This window comes from Cygnus atratus, chromosome 1, assembly GCF_013377495.2.
Source record: "Cygnus atratus isolate AKBS03 ecotype Queensland, Australia chromosome 1, CAtr_DNAZoo_HiC_assembly, whole genome shotgun sequence".
Classification (NCBI taxonomy): Eukaryota; Metazoa; Chordata; class Aves; order Anseriformes; family Anatidae; genus Cygnus; species Cygnus atratus.
Window position 1 is genome coordinate 181423198 of NC_066362.1, and position 25298 is coordinate 181448495.

Consider the following 25298-nt stretch of genomic DNA (forward strand, 5'->3'; position numbering starts at 1 on the left):
GGGAGGAAAAATGTCAGGAAATTCAAAGGTGAAGCTATTTCCTCCCTAAGTAATATTTTTTTTTTCTGCATGTTGTTTCTTCTCTTCAAACAATGGGGTGAGTTTGAATCCATTCTTAACTATCAGCCTTGCCATTGTTTATTCATAAATCCTTTCATGTGTGTGACGGACATTAGGAAAATCCCAGACTTGACTTGGGAGTCCTCTGGGCAGGCTCAGCACGGTACAGAGCCAGTCCTCGTTTGGGGTCCCTGGGTGCCACCGCATTCATATTTATGGTGGAGCACAACAACCATGTGTGTGGTTTAAAGGTGTTTGCTGTGAAACTGGATAACACTGCCAAAGCCTAGCTTTTTAAAAAAGGAAGCAAATGGCCCAGATACTCCGAATGAGGATTCCCAATGTTAATTACTTAAGCGTAACGGTGTTTGTTAACTTTGTGTGCGTGCATGCACATACTTGCATTTGGGGGAAGGGGTGTTATGCTGAAACAGGTGAAAGTTAGCTCTGTAGTATAAAACAGGAAGCAGATGGGTACTAATTAAAGCTCTGTTGATGATAAAAAGGTGACTGAGTTTTTGAAGCAGCTGCTTTCCTAATTTTATACATAGTTGGTATGTACTTTATATAAGAGCCGGCCTCCCCACGCTTCATTGTTTTCTTGAAGCTGGAGGAAGTGCGTGTGCATGTTCGTGCGTACGGCTATAGCTGAGGGATGGGGCATGCAGAGCTTGTTGTTTGCTTCCTCCTCTGCGTTGGAGAAGATGGTGTTTTCCAAATGTCTAACAAAGGTGCTAGGCACCTTTTCATCTCCCTCCTCTTCTTTGTCTGCCTTTCCACACCCAAGTAGGCGCAATGCTGGTGGGAGCGCCTGCTAGCAGTGGCATTGTGGATAAGGAAGGGCAGCACTCCCCTCGTATTGCAGGACTGTGTGTCTCAATGCAGTTAGGAGAGGTGCATCTGGGAGCCAAAGTTATTTTTCATGCCTTTTTGTTACTGCTCTGTTAGACTTTTGCAAAGTTAGTTGGAGAGTCAACAGCCAAAATACCAGTGAGGGTGTCAGCCTCCTGTGTGCATGACCTGTGATCATCATTATGGACTTTAGTCTTCACAAGTGCCCTTTATTCATCTTTTGCTGCCTTTTATCATGAGGATTGTAGGATGGGTAATAAACACATCCTCAAAAAAAAAGATAAAAAGATTCAAGCATGTTGTATTGAAATGTAGATGAAGGAAAAACACCAAAGCGGTGCAGATCTTCATACAGCAGAACTAGATGTTAATTGTAGTATTGTAATGCCCTATTTTCTATTAAGAAAATGAGTCTTGGAATTAGAGAAATAAATTGTAATAATATATTATTATTTGTAAAGTTTGCATTGAGTAGTGTAAGTTTTGTCCACAATGAGCACATTAAATCATTGAAACCATTGGGAATTGGTGTAGGGGAATTGGTTTCTTTGCTGTGGAAAATGGCTGTGTTCAGCCCAGGTGTTGGGGATGTCATCATTCCAGGAAATAAAGAAAACTTGGGGTGGGACAGGAGGAGGAAGAGGAAAATTTTGATCAGACACAGGCTTGAGTTGGGCAGGTTCAGCGGATGGCAGCTGTGTGGAGGAATGCTGTTGGTACGGCGAAACTGTTTTTTCATGGGCAACGGGTGAGAATCGAGATTATTTTCAGGTGGAGCTCTTACCAGGATGCCCTCTGGAAGCCCATTTGAAGAAGCAGCCTTTCTATTTTGAAGCTGCTGCCTGGGCTGTAGGTTCCTGATTTCATGTGAATTGACAAAAACTTGTCTCTGAGTGGCAACCTCAGCTCCTACCACCCCTTGTGCTGGGGTGTTCCCTCACGCCTGGCCTGTGACTGCCTTGGTGGAGGACCCAGATTGTTCAGGGAAGCGTTGCCTGGTTCAGCAGCTGACACTCATCCCTCAGCATCTCTGCAAGGATGTCAAGCAGAGGAGGTCTTCTGGTGATGTGAGAAAGGCCTTCAGCGCTGGGAGACTTGTACCGGATCATGTTGACTCCAGCGCCTCAGTCACTTGTACAGTTTAAGCTTTTGTAACTCAGCTTGCCTGGGACTCTCCTTGCAGGCTTCTTGGACAATCTTTGCCTCTTGCCCTAGCCTACTTCACATAGCTTTGTGCAATTAAACCCTGCAGTCATGTCACGCTAGAGGATGCAAAGCGCTGCTATCTGCTGCGGCTCATAGAGCAGCCATGATGAAGCTGTTGTACAACCCGAATCATGTTCTTTAAATCATTCTCTGTTAATGCTGCTGCTGTGGGTTATTCCTTCAATGACTTTTCACTCTGGTTGCATTACTTCTTTTGCTGCTGGCTTATTTTAAACTGAGGAGAGCAGGAGCTGTTACCTTCCCCGCCGTCCTGTGCTTCTCCTTCCTGCTGCACATCTGCTCCACCACGGGGACATTCAAGGCCTTGGTTTTGGTGTCCAGGCTTGCGTAAACATAAATGTATGGACATAAAATATATCGATGCGGATCGCACCCCAGGTAAACACTGCCATAACTGCCATTAATTATGTACCATTTGAAGCAGTGGAGTATGGAAAGTCTCTTTAACGTATGGTGGTGGTGGCAGTAGTATATTTGTGAAACAGGGGTGGCTGCATTGCTGGTACTTGTGAAATGGTAGGGCTGGCCAGGGTGGCAAAAGGTGAAGTTTCTCGGTGACTGTTGTATGAGATGTTTAAATAAACACCAGAGCATGTGGAGTGGTAAAGATGACCACAAAGAGAGCTTTCTATTCAGGGACCTGCTCTTGTTTGTTGCTTGCACATGAGGGTCCAATAGTTCCCCTCTGGGGACTCACCCCATGGGAGTGATTCCAAAAGCTGCTTGCCCCCATGGCAGGAATGAGAGGAGGCAGCTGAGGAATCCACCTCTTTCCTTGTACCTGTCCCTTGATAACGTTGAGGATGTCCCCTTTTAACGCTTGGATGTCCCCCTTTAACGCTTTTGGATGTCCCCTTCAAAACTGCACTCCTCTGCTACTGGATTGCTTCCTCCTCTCCTGGCAGATGAAGGGAGAACCATGGCTCTTCATCAACCCAGCTTGACTGCCAAGAGCGGCCTGGGAAACCAGGCCCAAGGAGTGTGAAGGAATGGTCATGCTGCCTTCCTCCTTGGACAACATGGCTCTCTTCTTGCAGGGTTTGCTTGCTGTGAAGTTGGCTGGGTGGCTGCGTGAGCTGAGTTTCCCAGGTGCCAGAACCTGCTCCGGGAGGGCTTTCCTTCATGCACGTGCTGCACAGTTAGGGGTTGTTCTCTGCAGAGTTGGTTTCTTAAATGTTCTGGGTTTTATTACCCTTCTCTGTTTGTCAAGACGCTGTTGCTGTCTGAGTGTACTTTGACATTTTACTCACGTTAATCTCCTTTGGGCTTATCCTCTAAATCAGCCTTTTGACAAAGTCTGGGGGCTGGGTTTAATATGAGGTGGTTCTTGCTCTGTTTCTAGGATCAGCAGTTTAAAATCGTTTTTTCTTTTTGGTGGTATAGGATTACAGGAACACCACTGTAGTCGTAGAGGACATACAACCGAGCTCACCTTCCCTAACTTCCTTCTGAAGGCTTTTAAAAGCATTTTACAGGCCTCAGGGGTCTGTTGGGCTTCAAGCTGAAAACAACTACAGTAGAAAGGGTATGTGTATGTCTTGAATAAAAAAAAAATAAATTATAAGAAGTGACAAAAGTGGGCAGCCTCTGTGACAATGAAGAGGAGTCACGCAAGCTGCTAGGCGTTAAAAGGCTGTGGTGTGCCCTTAAACTGTGCCAGGAAGCAAACACATTGTCACTGCTGTGCTCTGGCAATTTCTTTCTTAAGGTAAAAGGGCCTTGAACCTGTTTTAAACATGTTTCTGTGGTTTTTATTAGCCAACTATACAGTGCAGAAATTGCTGCAGCTGGGGGATTTGTACGTGTTAGAGACTTTTCTACAATCCTCCTTAGGGGTGACTGTACATCTCAATGCTTTGGTTGATCATGCTCATCCTTGAGTGTTTTCACATTTCAATACTTAAAGAAAATGACAAATAGGTGAGACTTGTTAAAGATTTCATCCATTCTGTTTAAAATCTCACTTCATTATTTTTTTAAAGATGTAGAGCAAGGAAATTTGTATTTTTTGTTGTCAAAACTGCTCAGCTGCTGCTCCCCTTGGAAAATCAGTCAAAGGTGTTGAATGTATGTGTGGGGAGGGATGTGGGGGATGGCTGTTGTTTGAGCAAGATAACTCCAAGCTTCCTTATCAGATGTCCCAGAGAGCCTGTCTTTGAAGGAAGTAGGCAGCAGTGGAGGAGTGAAGCAGGGTTCCTTGTATAATTGATGGAGGAGGAAAAAGAAGGATTGAGCCCACATCCCTTTTACCAATTTCCATTATTTGAGCGTGACGTGTATAATGAGTTTTTAAGTGATAGCTTCTGAACTCAGCTGATGCCTTGAGGATTTCATTCAAAGGCGTGTATAACGTGGTACTAAACCCTGTTAAAACAGTAATTGGTGCCTAGATATCATAAAGGTACTAGTTCCAGATCTTTCACTCACTGCTCCAAAGCTGTTTTGGAAGTACCTTTTTTACAGAGCCTTCCTTGGAAGAAATGTTCTTTCTTTCACCTCCCTCTCCTTACCAGGTAAATGAGGAACATTTAGTTAAATCAGAGCAGTTGTTAACTGTAGTCTCTTTAAGACATACAAACTTGAGCTTGTAGCAAACAATGACTAGCTTCTAAATGTTAAAGCCAAGATTTGGCTCTGTTGCTATCTGCTCTGAATTTATTATTTTTATTTCAGTGGAGGAGCAGCGAGTGGGGGAAGAGAAAAGGGGAGAGGAGGGGTAGGGTAGATAAACTTTACTATTATTATTAAGGCCAAGCACTGTAAAGTGGATACATTAAATATTGCTCAAGTGTAGAAGCAGATAAACGGCAAATATTTATGCTTACTTTCAACTTCTACCAATGTTGTTTTGATGCTTCAGACACCAGCTTTGTCAGACAGAGGCTCCAGTACAGTATTGCTTTATTGGTGAGGCTCCTTTGATGCAGTTTTGTCAAGCTGGCGTGATTAAATTTAATTTAACATAAAAGTAGAAGATGGTGATGCCTGATGTTAAGCCTGGCATATGTACAACTGATGGTGGGAGACAAGGAAAAGAAAAATTAGTGGGTTGATGCATACGGTCCTATCTTTAGAAAAACTGTTTTTGCCCCAATTACTATTGTCCAGTTGGCAATAATAATTTGGCTCAGCCCAATCTCCATTTGCTATGCTTCCAGGGCTGATAAAGCAACTTTGTTCATTTAGAGCAAGAAAATGTCCACAAACTATTCTGATTTACAGACATGCAGATCTGCATCTTTCTTGCAACTCTTTTTGTGCATTTATTTAGTTAAACACTTAAAATCTAGGGAAAGCAGTCTGTTGCTGGCTTGCCAGAAATATTCTCCAGGTAAGTCAGTAAGTGTGTTCCAGCTCCAAAGAAGATTTTTGGATGGATGTAGTTCACTGAGATTTGCTCAAGTAGGTTGCAGATGTCTGTGTGAACAGGGGGCTATCTTGCCAAACATCTTCATTTCTAAGTGTCAGAAGTTTTTATTCTCCTACAAAATTTGAGATCTTTCAAAGTTCATGTTAAGAGTGATCCAAAATAAGATGCTTTTAGGTAGGGTTATTCTTTCTGCCCATTAAGAACAGAAAAAAGCTGGTTATCGGAGCCTACTTGTTTAGAGAACTTTAGGTATTAAAATGTTGCTATGCCAAAATTCAAACTCTTAAATGATGAACATGTATTTTCCCCAAAGATGGCCAAAGGAAACATGCAGTGAAATAGTCATGTTTCTTTCTAACGGGGCAGAGGTGGAAATCCTGCTGCATGAGAACTGTATACTTGAAAAATAATGTTCATCTTAGCCCTATTAAAAATCCCTGAGAAATTCTTGAAATGTAATTCTGAAAATTCAGGAGCTGAGATAGTTTTGTATAGATCGGTGTGACTTTTGGAACGACATGTTTCTTTTTGGTAATCCAGAGGGCATATGCCTAGGAGTCCCAATGGGTCAGTAGCAATGTCAGGAGCAGACTGAGACCTGATGGGCAGTGGGGATGGCATGGAGTTCACAGACTTCCAAGTCTCTTTTCTAACTCTCTGCCTTAGTGTCAGGATGAACCTAGGCAAACAGTGCTGTGCCAGGGCTCTACCTCTTCCAACTGGCCTGTGCTACCTGCAAAGCCTGTGGCTGTGAGCTGACTCTAGAAGAGCCTTGTTGTTTTTCCTATAATTTTATAAGTCAACCTCCAGCAAATACAGTTATGTTATTTTATTTTCTTTTTACATATCCTATTTCTTTCTCCTTTTTGTTTGTGTTCTGTTTTGACCGGGATGTGAACCAAATCATAACTTTGTTTAAATGTTGCAAAGCTGTATAAAGTTATGGATTATCTTCTTGCTGTTAAAAGTCAGCAGTGGACAGGAAGAAAAGTTGAAAATACTGAATAGGCAGCATATTGCTGCATAGGCATTTAATGTTGTTACAGTGTGATATAAGGTAAAATATTGCTTATTTCCTCCTTGCTGTTCAAAACAACCTAAAGCATGTTATGACCAGCATCTACACAATAACTGAACAAGTAAAAACAAACATTTTAGCAGAGGAAAGCATGGCCTGCCAAATACCATGTGTAGTTTATGACTATATGAATAATCAACAAACAAAATACTTGAAGACGCCTGACTTTCCAAGTTGAAGACTTTAATTTCTTTTTTAAAACGAAATGATAATGTGGAAACATTCCCTGTAATATCTTTAAAACTGAAAAGAATCCAAAAAAAAAAGAGGGTTGCGATGTCTGCTGGAGTTTGCCGGCAGCTTAATCAATCTGTGGACATAAATCCATAGCTGTATCGATGACAAATTATTACAAAACTTCATAAACAAACTTGGCTAGATAAATAATATTAGAAAACAAGCTTCAGTAAACCTGGTTGCCTTTTTTTCTGTTTCATCCTTGTTTTTAAAGAGGCCCTTATGTGATCCACAGAATAAATAACTTCCTGTCTTGATAGCTATTGCAAATGACAGCTCCTACTGCTGACATTCCTGCTATTTTTAATCTGATGTAAGTTTGTGTCCTGTGAGGGTGGATTTTTTTTAAATATTTCTTTTTATTTTTGAGATGAGTGCCCCATTCTGACCTAGCAAATGCTCTCAGAAAAGAGCTTGTGCATCTCTGGGTCTGAGCAGGGGGCTGTGTGTTGCCTCTCTGAGCATCTGCAAGAGGAAAAACTACACTGCAGTACTTAAGAAAAAGATGTCAAAAGGAGACAAAAACTCTGAGCAAGTCCTTTTGGAGTGTCTTAAGGTTTTCTTGCTGCAGCCCTTTGAATTGATTAGCATACTTCAGCTCGCTTGTCTCCGTTGTGGCTTTACCATAGTGCTTTAGTGCATGGCTGGGGAAAGCTAGAGGAGAGCTCCTCCACCTTCCCGTCTTCATGACAAAGGCAGGGAGGGATGAGTGGACCATGGCAGGCTTTGGTTACCCAGAAATTTGCACCAAGCCTTCCAGGAGGAGGGAGCCTAATCAGAAAGCTGATAAAAGCTTTTGAGGTTAGGAAAGGGGGATGGGAGGCTTCTCAATTTTTTTTTTCTCTGAACTCTGATGCTTGAGTGTGGTTTTGGATGTTCCACCTGTTCAGCTCAAGCCTATGACTGATTTCCTAGCATCTCCTGCATCTCCTAGGAAGACTCAGCAGTCTTTTTTTTTTTTTTTTTTTTTTTAATTAGGTGAGTGCTGTGGTCTGTAAAGAGCACCAACAGGCATTTGGGAAACTCTTTTTCACTGACAAAGCTCATTTTTGCAGAACAATGTCTCACTCTGCTCTCCTAGTTTGTGTCCAGCGTGTTTTATATTGTCCTCAGTGTAATATTTTCCTTTTTTTTAAAAGTATTTTTGGGTGGCGTGATAAATGCTGATGCACCAAATCTCTTGGGCTTACTCTATTAGTTCTGTTCTTGTCAATAAAAGACATGCTCTCCTCTTGTCCTTTTTACTCTTCTTGTTTGGGAGAGAGGAAAGCAAGTAAATACAGAGCTGATGGTTTAAATCACTGCTGCCAGATGACATTCTATGGGAATGTGGACTTGCCAGTACGTAGATTGTAAATAGTCCTTTGATTTAATAAGGGTCTGTTAAGTACAGAGTACAGCCTACAGTAGTGAGGAAATAGGAGTGCTTCCAAAACTGGTGTGAGGGAAGAAATTCTCCTTTAGATTTCCCTCCTCTGCATGCCCAGCTTGCTCTGAGAAACTTGCTCTGCTTCCCATAGACTGCTGAAACCTGGGGTGTGAGTGTGTCCACAGGTAACTTGGTTCATTGTTGGTGCTGCCCGTTGTGCAAGATTGGGTGATCATGGCTTTATAACACTGACCAGATGTCATAAAAAACAGTGATGAGTGCCAGCGTTTCTTGAAACTGCAGTCTGGAGAACGTCATGGAAAGCAGTATTCAAGAGGAAGATGCTGGCATGAACATTGCAACCACCCGTCATGAGTCCTCAGAGTCCTGAGACCCCCTTGAGAGACTATAAAACGAAAACCCTTTAAGTTTAGACCACACTGCATTTGAAAAAGGGGTGGCCACAACTGGCCAGACAGTGGAGGGGGCAATGTACACATGGAATATAGCTCAAGGTTATAATGAAATTGGGTTGATGGCTTTTTGTGGGCATTGAAGTAGTAAATCATGCTATATAAAATCTGTTGGGCTATGGGACCAAGCTTGGACTGGAAAGAGCTCTCCAGAAGAGACTGTGCTGGTGGTCTGGCATGCTTCCGTAGTGGGGAAAAATGTACCAAGACAAATTGTCTTCAAAGAAGCTGTGTAGAAACACAATACCTAGTATATGTGCTGCTTCTTGAGGACATGCAAAAAGGAGCAATTGGAAATCAGTGCTTGCCTCTTGTAACTTTAGAAAAAAGAAAAATATGAGAAATAAAACACAAAATGAATGAATATTGACTGCATATCATTTGTCTACGTATCTGGAGACGATGCAGTAGTTTAACAAGAACTTAAGTCTGATCCTGTTTCAGCTGTTTTAATAAAAACATATAAATCTGTTTTTTCTACTAATATTTTGTTAACAACAAAACAATATTTTCTTTTAATGTGCAAGATGGATGCGGGGAGCATCGGTGAGAGGAAAAATAAACAGTAAAAATGCTGACTTCATACACTGGACTGTGCTCATGTACAAAAGAAACCAAAGGGAAGAGAAATGTCCCTGTCTTCTTCCCTCAGTTTCTCTTGGTTACTACAGCAACATCAGCAACACTAGGTGAGGGTTGTTTTCCGAAATGGACACTGTCCCCTTACAAATGTAAGACATTCAGCATCTTTTCCACTAGGTGTGGTAAAGAACCTCTAAAGATGCACTGAAACCAAACAAAACAAATCAACTCTATTTTATTTTCCTTTTTGTAGTTTTGGGGACTACACTTACATCTTGGTAGCCTATCACTGCACTTCATTTAGCCAAAATAGAGATCAAATGCACAGTGAGATGTAGTGTAAGATATTGTTCAGCCTGTAAATGGAAGGCTTTGCCCTTCTTTTTACAAGACTTGCAGTTTCCTTCAGCCAGGGATTTCCTGTGGGGCACAGCTAACCCTGCTGCAAAGGAAGCTTGCTGCTTTCATTGACTCTTTGTTTCTGAAAAACTAGTATTCAGTGACACCCATGTCCAGAGAATTTGGTTCCTTTGCTTGCTTGCTAAAGGAAAAGAAAAACTCCTTCTGTTATACTGGTACCAGTATATGTTTTTGGCTGTTTTTTCTTTTAATCTGCACAAAGTCAACCCAACTTTTTACTTTATGGTAACTGTACATCCCTCTTGGTGTGTTGCTTCTCGAGGTAAGAAGTACAGGCAGGCTTGGTGGCTTCTCTGCCGAAAACCCCAACACTTCTCTTGTGCTTTGTGGGAGTCACGGGCGCAGAGCTGCAGGTGTGCTTGGCTCTCTCCGCAGACCCACGGCTGGAAACCGGTGGCTGCTCCTTCTGTGTCTCCTTAAGAAGAGGTCTGTGGTCAGGCAGTGGGAGTTGTTGCAGGTGAAACGAGTCTTCAAGCCTCTCCATTGCTCGTAAATTCATCAGTTCATGACAATTACTCTAACCCTCTGGGTTATAGATGGTTTTATGAAAGCAAACGCTCTTAATCCATGAAGATGAAGAGAAGATGTGTGGCTCCCTGGTGAAGCATCCGATTGAAACCAAATATTTAGGGTTAGGTCTGCTTGTGCCTTTACAAAGGCAAGTGGCAAATGACTGCTTTGGTCATTATCCAGGGCCTTTAACATGCAAAGTTTATGTGAATACTCAGGCAGAGGCTTGGATCTTTCCATTTGTTTAACTTAGCCTATTAAAGCCTTTGAAGTAATCTTTTGTAATCTCTCTCTTTTTTTTTTCTTTTTTTTTTTTTCCTGGAACTTCTCTGAATGTCCACAAAAGCCCGTGCAAAAATTGAGCCCTATTTTTGGACTATGGTTTTTCTCACCTCCGTGCTCTACGCAGAGACTTTGGCCTATTTCTCACCTTTGTGCTGCTTGTTTGTGAGAACGTGTTTCTAGTGCTCCTTATAACATCAGCTGCTGGTCTAATTGGTATTGATATATTTAGCGTGTATACACATTTGTGCCTCTTCATTAGAGCTAACGAATGTCAATAAAAGGCAGCTTAGATTTAAAAAGAGAAAAGAGGGAAGCTTTCTATAAACAGTGCAGCAGTCTTTGTGATGAATTGGGTGTAACCGTGGAGAGTAGCAGAGGTGAAGCAGGCTGTCTGTTAAACAGGAAACGAGTGATTAACATTTTTTGTCCTACCGATCGTAATTATTCCCACTGGCTGAAAAAAAATAAACACCCCTCGATCTCTCTTTACGATAGTCACAGAATGAAATTTGACATTATTAGTCATTCTGGCATCGTATGGATGAGCTGCTACTTTATTACTCCAAATATTTGTATTTATTTTAATAAACTTACAATTGTGATTTGTGTTTACCTTACAATAACCTGTCTGTGCTCTGCATTCAGCAACAGCTTTTGCCTCAAACTATTGCCCCTGCTGCTGTGCTTGCGTCCCCTGCGTAGCTTCATTCATGGTTGCTGTACTAGAGCCTGCAGTGAGCAATTGTAACGGGGCCGCCGGTCTGCTGCAAATCACAGCGGCCTTCCTCATGGCTTATTGCACTACAGATAATTCTAATCATTTTAATCCCTTTGATGAGTGTGCACTAGAGGCACTGAGTAGTGCTAATCTTGGCTGTGCTGTTATTCAGAGTGGCATCGGGGTATCTGCAGGTCTTCTCTATCTTACCTTTCTTGAGAAAAGTGGTAAATTCTTCAAAAGATACATTTTTTGGTACATGTGATAATATTCTGTGGGGCTATTTTGGAAGGTAATAATCATATCCCTTACCTCTGATGGTTCGTTAATTGAGTCGTTTGTCAGATTTTCTATTATATCACCTGGGACCGATGTCAAGGCATCCAGGTTGTGTGCCCGTCCTCCTCCTCTGCTGCTTCGCATTACTGACGTGTTTGCAGCAGAGGCTGGTTCTGAAGGCCAAAGGTCTGAGAAAGCTTTAAGAAGGAGGCAAGGAGGTCCCAATTATCAGGGGAAACTGACTTCAAAATGTCCCTCTTCAGTGAAGCTTTGTCTTGGCTTGCTTTGTCACTAATGAAGTTAGGAAATGTTCCTTCTTCATCAGAAGCATATATGCATAAATATATGCATATACATATATTTATGTTCCATATTTGTGGAGAACAGAACTGTCTATCTATGAACAGGAAGCCCCTTTTTGTCAAACACTTGTCTTTGTCTGTTCGAACAGCAGTCTTGAAGCTTCAGTTTTGCAATGGCAATATTGGGATTTGTCTAGATCACAAAATACATAGTCACCCCTGCTAGCTTTGCATTATTTTTTTCATCTGATATCTGTGTCTTCCCTTATTTTCTACACTTCACAACTTTTGTTTTATCCTGGTGGTTATTTGCTTTTATGTTTTTATATTACTGTGTTGCTTTCTTAATGTTGCCTTTCTTTCACCCCTTTCATCCCTAAAATTGATAGTTTTTAGACAAACCTGTTATCTGTCTTGGCTTCCCAGATGATTTTGCCAGAGATGGAGGAAGTTCCATTTGACAAACCCCTTTTTAAATATCCCTCAATTTTCATATGCATTTTCGTCTGTTGTTTTTCCTAATCAGTGTCACTTAGTTTCCTTGTATTTGAAAGGCTAACAAATGTTTGTATATTTGGTGTGTGCTGTGTTGGTATTGTATCATGCCTGTAGTGTGGTTATTATAGAAATAAATGTATTTATAGACTCAGAGTACAGAACGGTGGTCATGAGAAGTTTGGGTTGGGGGTCATTTCAACTGGAGCAGTCTCCAGGTGTGTGCTAGCCTTGTATGTACGCTTCTTATTTTATGTATTACACAGTTCATGAGTTTTATACTCATCCTTTCTAAATGGTCGTGTAGAGAAAGTAGGCAGGTGTTGCCATTTTATTAGAAATGTCCAAACTGCTATTATGGAAAAGTGCTTTAAATGAGTCTGCCTAAAATTAAGATTAATAATGTATCTGGGAGTCGTGGTTGGGAATTACTCAAATACGTGTCAGTAGAGCTGCTGGTTCTGACATGTACGTATGCATAGCCAAGTCCCTTAAACATCCCTGTCTGGAGCTGTGCATGTATTTTCTGTTACTACATATTATGTTTCAGAGGAGAAAGCTCCAGTGGTTGTGAAATCCCCTCCAGTCCCTGGTGCCACGTGGGGCAATAGGATGCAACCTGGAGGATGGCCAACCCTTCTACAGCTGTGGAAAGGAAATGCAATAGGGTATAAATCTGCGGACTTAACTGCAGAAGGAGCAGGACTTAGATTAACACCAATGAAATAAGAGGCACAATATGCCTCTTCTGTCCATGTATAGTGATCATACAGTGGTAATATACAGTCTGTTACATTCTTGTACATTCACGCAGGGAACAAGGGATTGCTGAAATCTCATCAAATGAAACAGCCTGTGAAAGTACCTCCATGTTCAGAGATGATGTTTCATGGGTGGTGCTCTGGGAAAGACTCTCGCTATTGCTACTGTCAGTAATGAAAAGCCCAGAGATACAGTACGAGGTCCCCATAGGAGGGTTGAAGTGTTTCTGCACCTTTTCCAGCTGAAACTTCTTAGCTATAGGACAGCGCAGGATAAAAATGAAGTCAAACAAAGGCACCCCCCTAAGAACAAAGGACCTAAAAAAGCATGACCTGTTTGGGAGGAAATCCTGCCTTTCCACCTTCATGCAGCTGCAGGTGGCAAATTGCCAGCCTCTTCTAAATATGACTGTTTGACCTGAGGGTAAGTGACATGCTTTCTGTCCGTGCTCTTATCAGACAACTGAGAAGGTTTCTGAGCAAGAAAAGAATGCAGCAATTGGGTGGCAAAGATAGCTATTCCATTAGCAATTGAAACCTCTGACACTGCAGCCAGATGTGTGGTCATGTTGGTGAACATTGTATCAGGAACCCTCTTGAGAGAGAAATATGGCCTAAGGCTCTTTTATGAACAAGTGCGCTATCATTTGACCAAACATTTTTGGGTGTCAAACACTAGCTCTGAGCCAAGCCTAAGCACGATATACAGTATCTGCGTCTGAACTTTTCATATCTCATAGTTAAGACAAAGAGGATAGCCTTACAGCAGACTGTCATGCCTAAAGATATCCTGTTACATCTGGAGTTATCAATGTACTCCTTCCCCCTTTGCCTCTTCACCATGCCCTTGCAAACTTGGCAAGATGGTTGGAAAGCACAGCAAAGGGGTTGCAGGCATCAAAACTATTCCAAGCAGACTTGCCTATTCTGCCAGGCATGGTCTAACCTAGCCTTGAGCAGATGCCACGTGGTGCCACTTGCCATGGTTAGCCCCTGCTGCTGTCTGGCTGTTAATGCTGAAGGAGCTCTGAGCATGTCCTGACAGTCCTTTGCATACTTTCCTAGGAGGTTTTTTTATGACTTATTGTAGAGTGGCTGAGGCTCCAGGAGGAGGGTGATTGGAACATCTGGAACTGCTGTGAAGTTCCAAGACACAGACCTTGAGAGACGGGTCTGATGTCCTCTGTGACAGCATAAGGAAATCCTGGGGTCTCCCTTTTGCTTTAGTGCTCTTTCCACAGAGGGACTCTGCTGCTTCTGCTTCCTTCTGTAAGATGTCAGTAATGTTGGTCACTGACACGTATCAGCCAACAGTGTTCATGGCATGCACCTCTCAACAGTGATAACGTTAATTGATGAGTCGATGAACTTTCATCCTACCAGTCCTCAAGCCTGACTTTCTTACCAGGCATGTTCCTGTTGCAATGTTCTCCTACTCTTAATTAAAATAAATAAGCAATCTCCTGCTCCACCTCATTCCCCCCCTCCCCCCCATTTACAGTTATCTGAGAGGGTCATAGCAAAAGCAGTCTTGAAGTGTCATATTTACTGACAGTTTCTCTCCACATTCCAAATCTATTTCAGATTTTGTTTGGAGAGATATGAGAGTTACAGTCAGATACTGTACCCTAATCTGCATTTGCAGCCATTTCAGCCAATGGCAGTGCACACTGACTAGCAGCATGTGCAGACCATCCCCTTGAATAAGGCATAGGAAGCAGTGGACTGCTGAAATGTCTTCCGAATGAAAAATTGGTGGGCAACTGGGACAGTTGATTTTAATACAAATACTTGACCTGTGTATTGCGGATGCAGTGTTCCTCTTACCTTACTGTCTCCCACTTCGTTACGACTGCATCTGCCTCCAGAGGTCTACTCTTTCTGCCTTTGTTGATAGTTACTGATGAATATATTTTCCGAGATGCTCTGGTGTGCTTTATTGCAATACCATGAGTATCTGCAGCTTGATAGCAGATCTGTGATATGAGATATCTGTGATATGAGATTGTTCTTGTAAAAAATGCCAACTGTTGCATCCGTTCCTTGCTGTCCCTTTTTGGTGGCCATCACAGTACTGTAGTTGAACAGGGAGTGAAGGAGGCTCAGTATGGACCCTCATGGGATTTTCCATCACTTGAGTCTCACAGCTCAACACTAACAGATACTGACAGATCCACAGTCTGATCCTGGGGAAGTCTGCAGTGAGCCTGGACTATTGGTGAGGTCTGCAGTAGGTTTACACAGGAGCTCTTGCTCTGCTTTCCTCTCCCATCCATGTTTGAAGGAATGCGGTGGACAAAAGATGGCCAGTGTGACTGCCTGGGCTCTCTTTAAGTAAAGGCCTACGATGTTATCAAGTTCAATAAAGCAACTGTGTTTTCAAGTGTTTCTTTTCAGCAAGACACCAAACAAAACAAATTAAAAAAATAGATACTTCAATTTTAAGAGGGATATGACTTTTTCAGCAGTTAGTCAGGGTAACCTTAGGTTGCATGTTTTAATATAAGTACCTCTTGAGTTTAAATACAGTACTGGACATCAGCATTGCTACTGGCATCCAGGGATTAAATGTCTCAGACTTTTATTATTTTAAAATGTAAAGCAGTTTGAGTTTATTTGTTGTTTAGAAGAACAAGCTGGGTGTTCTTGCTACAGTGTGGTTCAGCTCAAGAAATGCTGGAAAAGCAGATGACCGATATAAATGTGTAGATTCAAATGAATCATTTTCTTGGCCTCATTAGTTTTATTAGCTGGTATGTGCTCATTACACTACATTTAGCAAATATTGGTTTTGCATATTTTGGCTCTTAATCAGCAAGGAACGATAATCATATCCATAGCTGATAGTCATTCTGCTGAAGTATGACTGAAGTATGAAGTACGTGATGAAGTTTGAAGGCCAAACAGGAGCAGAGGCTTCCAGAGCTTCATCTCAAAGACACAAACTCAGTCCCAGGAAACACCCCACAGGTGGCAGCAGTCCTGCTGGAGTCGTAATGTGGGTCTGATAAAATTCCAGCAGGGATGCTTTCGGAATGACCTGGCACGCATTGCCAGAGCATGGAAACCTGGCGGGAGATGCAGCCGATTGCTTTCTGTATCCTTCAGGTAGGCTTTCAGAGGCTTTGCTTCAAAGTCCTGCCGAAAGCCGCGGTCTGAAGCGTCTTGCAGCGTGCTGAGGCGGCAGGGCTGCCGCTGGCGGTGCCGCTCCTCCGGCTGCCAAGATCCACTGCTGAAACTATACTTTTTTATCAGGTCATGTTTGCGTCTGGCAAAGATTCGTAGACACAACATCATTAACAGCAGTGCATATTTTCACAAGATTTACCTCTTCAACACTTTTTTCCAAGTTAGTAAATCATAGCTTCTTTAATGTCCTGCTGGCTGCGTGAAAAACAGGAATTTATGTAACAAGCTCTGGGCCGCAAACCTTTTCCTGTTAGGAAAATTTTTTTTTCATTGTTGGCAGTGTTAGGAGACAGCTCTCTTACTCAAAGAGCGACCTCAGATGTCCTCAGTACAATAATACCAGATTATGATATTTTTGATGACTAAGGAATAGCAGTAATTTCTTAAATATTTAACACTTCTTTTGCAGAGGAGAGAGAGTTGAGCACTAGCATGGGATTTTTACTGCCTGATGTTTTGCGTGTTCGATATGCTTATTTTGATAGTAAACAGTAAGCCTGAGCCAACTGGGTATGTTTACAAAATACAATAAAAAAATGAACTGGCGCAGGAGGTTTTTTAATCAACAGACGTGCAGAACAACTTTCTTGCGACATTGCTAAATCTGGAATTGTGTCAGCCTTTAATTCAGCTGTGGCCCTACAGTGAAAACAAAGGGCTGGTGGGGCTGGCTCCCAACCCTCCCTGGCCCTTTCAACCACAGCCACGGGCAGGTCCAGAGACGGATTTTGGGGCTTACCCTCCTGACACAGTGCTAACACTGCATTACTAAAACGTCAGGTGGTGGGGAAGGCGGATGCTTGCCTTGAGCCCTGTGAGGCACTGAGCATTCGCAAGCCTAAAGCTATGCAGAGGCGAGCCCCAGATGATATTTTTACAGGGCCACATGTGGTGAAAATAAAATTTCAAGGCCTTCCCTAATGCCCTGTCACTAGATAGAAGATGAGTTTTTGATTGCAGGGTTAGTATAGACTGACTGCAGTGAAGAGACACAGTCCTGTGGCAATTAGTTAATATCAGAAAGATTGGCTTCCTTTCGAAATTAAATGAGGAAATGCTGAAATCGTCACTGGTGTTGATTTAACTGGGATAATTTGTTAAAGATGGTTCTCTGGATGGGAGGGAGAGGTTGGAAAGGCTTCTGAAGTTAGGCAGATGCTTTGACTCTCTGCTGTGCTGGTTGAACCACACTCTGCCATAAGGCTGCTTTCTGCCATCTTCTGCTGTCCAGGAGGGCTTTGTGACCTGTTTGGTGTGAGGCTGCGTTCCTCTGGGGGTATTCTCAGGGTACTGTTGCATATAAGGTGTTACAGTCCTGTCCAGGACTTCTTGCTGCCTTATCTGCTGAAGGTCTCCTCTTTGACCCCAGAGTAAGCTTTCTTGTTGAGCTCTGCAGATGGTCAGGCCTGCTTTGGCTGATTGAGCTTCCACAGTCCACAGTGTGCCATGGCCATGGCAGAGAGTTTGAGCCTCAGGTCTCTGGTTGGAGGCAAGCCCCATTAGATGACCATTTTCACCTGGCATGGCTCCTTCTTAGGGTTGTTGCTGCTTTCCTTCTGTCAGCTGGATGTATTGAGAATGAGGCAAGATGTGCATATTGGCAGTATCTTCGAGAAACTAAGTGTGCACAGGAGGACAAGTAGAATAGAGAAGGTGAAGGAAGGCCCATTTCTGGAGATGCTTCTGTCACAGGTGGCATTCTGGGCTTGGGAAATGCAGGAGATAATGAAAAGCTCGAGTACTCCCTGGTCAGTCTTGGCACAAGATATCTTGTGCCATCAGATATTACAAGGGTCAACATTGATTGTTAAAATGTTGATTTTGAAAGAGAAAGATGGTTTTAAGACTGAAGTTTTAAATGCAGTTTTGTCTGTGCTATTTGCATTCCTTTCTCCCTCATGATTTCTTAGGCAATTTGTGATTTTTACATACAAAAATTAGAACTTAGTCCTCAGCTGATTTTCTGTATGTTTTTTCTCACTTAACACAAGTAATATAAGCCTCAGTAATGTTCAGTGGCAATATGTATGGGCTGGCATGTTTGCAGGGTTTAGAGAAGTGCATGATGAGATCCCATTATAAAGACCATACAAAAGGATCTAGCATTCCTGAACATTGCATAAAATAATAATAAAAGAAATCTCTAAACACAATCAGGTTCAACTCATCAGAATGAAGCTGATAATGAGATCTTCATTGGTCTTCTTTGTCTTCTGATATATTTTGTCTCTTTTATGAGGGATCTGTAGTTCCTCCTGTATGAGGAATCAACTACTTCAGTACTTTTATTTAACTTTTTGTAATGTCAGATGTGATCTAGCCAAATGGCAGACAAATTAATTTGGCAACTCTCTGCAAGATTTAGCCACTTCTGAGTGGTGCACTGATAGAAATATTTCCAGACTGGCATGTTTTACCATTTCACAATTACCCCTATGTTTTCTAGCGAAACGAGAGTATGTTTGCAAAAGCAAATAAAAACATGCCATAAAAGAAGCATCTTTTCTTCATTTGAAAGAGTTAAAACTGTGCAAGCAAGGGTATTAGCATGCTGTGGAAGTCCTGTTCATTGCAGAAGGTTTTCTTGTAAGGGGAGTTGATGTGAAAGACTTTCCTGAAATGTATGTAATGTTCAGCATGTTAAGTATCTCCTTTTGTACAGATGAATATATAACTGGGGACCACGGTTAGGAATATGGCATTCGGAAATGTAGCTGAATGAAGGATTCAGTTCTGAAATAATTTTTTTTGAAGTGCCTCTTACACATGTAACATTATAAGAGGCCTCTCTTTCAACGCCCTCAGAAATGCATCCTGTGCTCTTACACCTTATTTTGTTTTTCAGAATTCAATCCGTCACAACTTGTCTCTGCACAGCAAGTTCATCAGAGTGCAGAATGAGGGAACAGGGAAGAGTTCCTGGTGGATGCTCAATCCTGAAGGAGGAAAGAGTGGCAAGTCTCCGAGGAGGCGAGCGGCATCCATGGATAACAACAGCAAGTTTGCAAAAAGCAGAGGCAGAGCTGCCAAGAAAAAAGCATCCCTTCAGTCTGGTCAAGAAGGAAATGGTGACAGCCCTGGATCGCAGTTCTCGAAGTGGCCTGCAAGCCCCAGCTCGCACAGCAACGATGACTTTGATAACTGGAGTACATTTCGACCTAGAACTAGCTCTAATGCTAGTACAATTAGTGGAAGACTTTCTCCTATTTTGCCAGAGCAAGATGATCTTGGAGACGGGGATGTGCACTCCATGGTATACCCATCATCAGCCACCAAAATGACTTCTACTTTACCCAGCCTTTCAGAGATGAGTAATTCAGAGAACATGGAAAATCTTTTGGATAACCTTAATCTTTTGTCACCTAATACGTCAATGACTGTGTCAACCCAGTCTTCATCTGCTACCCTGATGCAGCAAACACCAGGTTACTCATTTGCATCCTCGACCACAAGTATAGGTTCACCAAATCCAGACTACAGGAAATTTACGTATGCTCAAGCTAGCATGAACTCTTTGCCCCAAATTCCTATGCAGACTCTTCAAGACAGTAAATCAAGCTATGGATCGATGAGCCAATATAACTGTCCTGCAGGACTTCTGAAGGAGTTACTGACTTCTGATTCTCCTCCGCACAACGATATCTTGGCATCAGTAGACACTGGTGTTTCCCAGGCTGGTGGCAGGGCGCTGGGCCAAGGTGTGCTGATGGTCACTAACTCGGTGATGCCAGCTTATGGCAGTCAGCCACCCCACAACAAAATGATGAACCCTAACACCCGCCCTCACCAAGGACATAACCAGCCAACACCTGCAGTTAATGGTCGTGCCTTGTCACACACAGTGAACCCCATGTCACATACTTCAGGTCTAAATCGCTTGTCGACAGTGAAGACTTCTTTACAAGTGCCTATGAGTCATCCAATGCAGATGAATGCTATGAACCCATATGCCCCTGTTAACAGTTGCAACGGCTATGGAAGGGTGGGAATCGTTTCCCTCCACCAGGAGAAGCTTCCCAGTGACTTAGATGACATGTTAATTGAACGGTTGGACTGTGACATGGAGTCAATTATTCGTAATGACCTTATGGATGGAGAAACGTTAGATTTTAACTTTGACAGTGTATTGCCTAACCAAAGTTTTCAGCACAGCGTAAAGACAACCACACACAGTTGGGTGTCAGGCTAGGATGTAGTAGGAGGTAAGCTGTGCTTTTTATAATAAATCTGAAAAAGAGCTTAAAGGGAAAAGAGATGTCAAATGCTTAAAATCTGGGTGATCGCCCGTGTTGGCATGTGAAATGCCTCTGTTATAGTCAGTGATTTTCCAGTCCTTTATGAGTTTGTAAAGCAGGTTTGCACTGGTGCATTAGGATTGCCACGTACTGACTTCTGTACTTCCAGCAATCTTTTGCCATTAATATTTTAAACGAAAAAACTTTCTGGTAACTAACAATTGATGAAAACAATTTTTCCCCATTTAAGTTATTTTAAAGCTAGTTTGCGCATATTTTAATAGAATTAATCTTTTGGTGTGAATGTTAATTTGTTGTTGTTGTTGTTGTTCTTTTTCCTAGGCTACGGTTAAATTCTCCAGACTTGTCTGACAGCAGGAACTGAGAAAAGCAGTACAAAGATGTCCTTCAGCTTCCTTTTTAATTTTCTTGACAGAGCTGTGCGTATGCACTAGCTTTTTTTGTGTCTTTTTTTTTCTCTTTTTCTTCCTTTCGTCAGAGTTGGCAGCAGACAGAGTATTTTCCTGTACAGGATGTTTGCCCAAGGTTTGCAGGTTATGTGCTGCTGTAGATAAGAACTGTGCCATTGGAAATTTCATTACTCTGAAGTGCCAAATTCACTACACCATATAATCACAGCAAAGACTCTTACTTACATCATGTTGTGCTTTCGGTTTTGTACAGTATGATCTGTAGAAGAAGAATTGTTTTTTAAGACTATCTGTTTTGGTCCAAGAAAAGTTTATAAACTTTTGTAAGAATACTGTGATGATCTCATGCCCTAAGTAAGTTTAACCTTCATTGATGTTACCTGTGTTCTGATGAATTGAGATAACTGTGGACTTGCCTTGCAGCAGTATGAACTGCTTTATTTTACTTAAAATTGCCACACATTTCATATGGGAACAGAACAGCCTGTTAATATGATCCTAATAAACTCACTGACTATTCACAACAAACAGTAGGTTAAATGCCATTTGGTAAGTTACCTGTATTCATGTAAATTTATGCAAGAATATATCTGGATTTCATTGTCAGACTAATGACTTTGTTGTTGGATTTAAGATAATTTTTGGAATACTTTCCAAGCTATTTTTCTTATAATTAAAATCTACTTTTGTTACATAGGCAACTTAAAAAAATAATTCTGAGATCGGGCAGCATTCATAACCTATTCATTTTGTACAGTATTTTAACTGGATTAAGTACATGTTTTTATAAATTTCCCTAGCACTTGGGAGTGCTAATAAAGGAAAAGCTTAATAAGTATCTTGAATACAAAACATTTCTGTCCCTTTTTTGTTGTGTGATGTATAAATATAGACAACTTTATGTTTAGGAAATATTTAATCAGTTTTATATATGCATTTTTAGAAATGTCATCTGCTTCTACTATCATTTTAACTCTGACTACCACAAAGTGTTAAGTATTCATTGTTAGGTGCTTGTACAATGCTTCTCATTTATATTTATTTCATGGAGGTCTCATAATGTTTGTACACTCAAGAGCAGGACCATTTCGAGAAAATTCATAATTTTAGTAAAATTAATGACAAAATTGCCATTTTTATTAATTAGCACTAGTTCTAGTGTTGGTGTTTCTTTTGACAAGTGGTATGTTTAAGGCAGCAAAAGTACTGCTTTTGAATGGAGTCTAAAATTTGTGTTGCCCCCTGTTCCAGGAGAAAAAAATATTATTATTTTTTTGAGTAAGAAAGAAAAAGTAGGTCGAAAATACAAGAACCTTAGAGAGAGCATTAATGGTAGAGGCCTTGTTCCTGTGGAAACACTTGCCCTTGTTTGAGTAGGCACATTGACCAGAGCATTTTCAGGGTTGCATCTTGGATAAGTGATTTCTGACTTTTTTGCAATTAAATGATGCAGTTTTCAAGGATGTGTGGAGTATGGGCCTCACCTGTCTTTCCATTGTTTGGTACATTTGTGTTAGAGAAATCTTTGGAGCCGATGGGATGAACATTAACAGTTTTTGTGCTAGGGCTGGCTGTTGTGAAGCAGGGGAATAAAATTTTTTCACTGATTTTTGTTTTACCTATGTACCCCACAACTGGAAAATGTTCTAACTTAAACTCGTCTTTCCTGTAGTGATGGAGTATGGTGGAGAAAGAAATGGGATGTGCCAAGAAAATGAAGTTTAGCAACAAGCCATATATTTAATGATCCTGTTATGACTTTCCTAAAACTCTTCAATATATCTATTGATGTGCTAGCATTTAGCTCCCTGTCGGGCTTAAATCACTACTAATTACAGCTGGTCTGAATTTTTAGATATCTTATTACAGTTGTCAGCAATTCCAGAGGCTGATGTTAGGCTGTCTTGTGATATAGGATCTCCCCCAGTGTGGCAGAGGTCTTTGAACTTCTCTTGAGCAAAAGAAATGTTCGTAGCGCTGAAGCCTCAATGAAGCATCGTGCTTTTACAGCAAATCTCTCTAATAGCATCTCCGCCATCAACTTTGTAGTCTCTGAGACTCGATGGTAAATCCTGGCAATGGAACAAGCAGAGGGCTCACAAGTAGGTTTCTGGAGACCATTCTTTCTGCTACATGTGCAAAAATGTTTGCTCCCACATGGGCACTGATACACATAGGCCAACATAGTCACAAAATTCACCTTTGTGTGCCAAGAAAGCAGCACCTAATGCTAATACTCCATGGGGTTGCAGCTGAACATGCTATATTTAACAATATACCTCCTGTTTATTATTTACTGCTACTGTATAAATTCCTGCATACAGATATTTTCTTTATTTCCTTTTATAACTATGAAAAACATAAATGTAGCCGTTCCTAAGTTACAACAGTCTGTAGGAAGCCCCTTTTAATTACTGACAGAAAACAGTTGTAGATAATCAGAGGTTTTGGGTTGTGTGGTCAAATTTATTTTCTTTTGTGTGGTGCCATTCTAATATTTTGCAATTGTAATTCTGAATACTGTGAAGTCTGATGAAGGGCATATTGTCTGCCTTGAAAAAAAACATTATGTGACCTCTAGTAATAAATCCTTTTCCAGTAAAAGTACCAAGTTTCTGGAGTAACTTAGTTTGTCAGAATTGTTGTAAATGATTGGTTTGTGAATTGTGCGGATGATCTTACCTATGCAGCCTTGTTTTTGACTTTTCTCTGGTTTGTACTGTTATTAAAAGTTTATTGTATTATAGAGCTGTTCAGATATTTTAAATATAAAGATGTATTGTTTCCATAATATAGCTATATGATATATGTTTAGGTAGTAGATGCATTAATTGGAAAGCTCTGCTTTGATAAACTGACAATTTGCCTACACTTATAAGCAAAACTCGTATTGCTTATTATTGGCTTAAGTCAACAGAGCATCCCTAAGAAGAGAAGATAAAATTGGACCAATTATAAAACAGTATAAAATTTGCACTTGTTAAACCACTGGATGTATGTTAGTACTTTTTTATTTTTTTACTGATTTGAAATTCCTATTTTCATTATGAAATTGCTAGGATCCTTAATTTATGACTGATTTTAAATAAGGTATTCTCATTGTTATTATTTTTTTTTTTTGGTAATCATAATGTAAAATGCAGCATGGTTTATGCAAACAAAAAACAAATTACTTGGCATTAAAACTGGCCTCCTTTTTGAGGGTGTTCCACAAACCAGCAATATCATGAAAGATTGGCATGTACATACTGCTAGCTCTACTTGCGAGTGGTGTGACAGCTCTTCAACGCTTCACTGCTCTGACTTAGTCACATTGCAGAATTAAAATTCAGACGTGGATATTTTCAGAAAAGTGCCTGATGTACTTTTACAGACACATGAGAACAATCCCTGACAGTTTGTTGTATAAAGCCATAAATGTATATAAATTATGTTTAAAAGGTTTTGTGTCCTTTCTTGTATACGGAGAATGAGATTTGTACCGGGATTCTACTTGTGATTAGTAATCCTTCTGCTCAGATGTTGTTGTAATCACTTTCCTTACCATGTAATCTTTTTAATGATGATGATCCCATTTGGACAATCCTGATGGCATTAGCAATTTTATACGGAAAAATACCTCATGGTACCAAGTCTTGTGTCTGGACAAGATAATACCATATTAACAAGCAAACACTAACTGCAGAATAGTTAAACAAAATTTCCATTACTTGGTATAAAGGAATTTGTCTTGGAATTACTTCTGGAATTGGAAGTGTAGCAGGTACAGGAACCTCATAGGGCTGCGTTACAAGTGTTTTATCACAACATAGAGTGCTAAAAGTAACTTGTTTACAAGTCGTTGAGACTAAACGCAAGAAGAATCCATGCCTGACTCTTAGAGCTCATGAGAGATTTTGTGTAGAGGCACTTTGTTACTGGACGCCGCGTTATACAGCCTCAGACCTTGTTGCCAGTGCTTCAACAAGCCTAGTTCAGAGAAAATTACAAAAAAAAAAAAAGTCCTGAAATCCTTTCAGAATGGGTATTTGTAAGTATAAGCTCTTAATAAAATTGCTATGACATGAGATGGTAATTAGTGTATCAGAATGTTATGTAATACATTGTTAAAGAAAAAATAAGGGGGGGGGGGGAGGACACGACACTACCATCCATCAAACCACAGGAAAGAATTAGTCTTTTAGTCCAAATTACATGTTAGATCCTAATGCTACTAAATGTGGGAGGGAGCTGTCTCTGGAGAGACATTTTTCTCTTCCCTCTGCTCATATTAAAGTTTGACGCTTCACAAAGGCCTCTTAGCCCTCTTTTCCCTCCTTTTCACCTCTTGCCTTCCCCTGTCCCTCCTTCCTTCCCAAATTACGTACTTTCCCTACAAGTAAGAGTTTCTTTGCCGAGCATTTGCTCTATGTAGGCCAACCTGCA

The 25298-nt window shown here is 41.1% G+C and overlaps 1 protein-coding gene across 1 annotated transcript in view; it reads left to right on the forward strand.

Moving 5' to 3' along the window:
• The window catches only part of FOXO1 (forkhead box O1), a 64384-nt gene extending 40070 nt beyond the window's left edge, over nt 1-24314 (forward strand). Inside the window, exons 2-3 of the mRNA XM_035542553.2 lie at nt 19053-20409; nt 20785-24314. Of these exons, the coding sequence (XP_035398446.1) occupies nt 19053-20396 (1344 nt within the window). The 3' untranslated portion in view covers nt 20397-20409; nt 20785-24314. The remainder of the gene's footprint in view (nt 1-19052; nt 20410-20784) is intronic.
• Nucleotides 24315-25298: the final 984 nt, after the last annotated feature.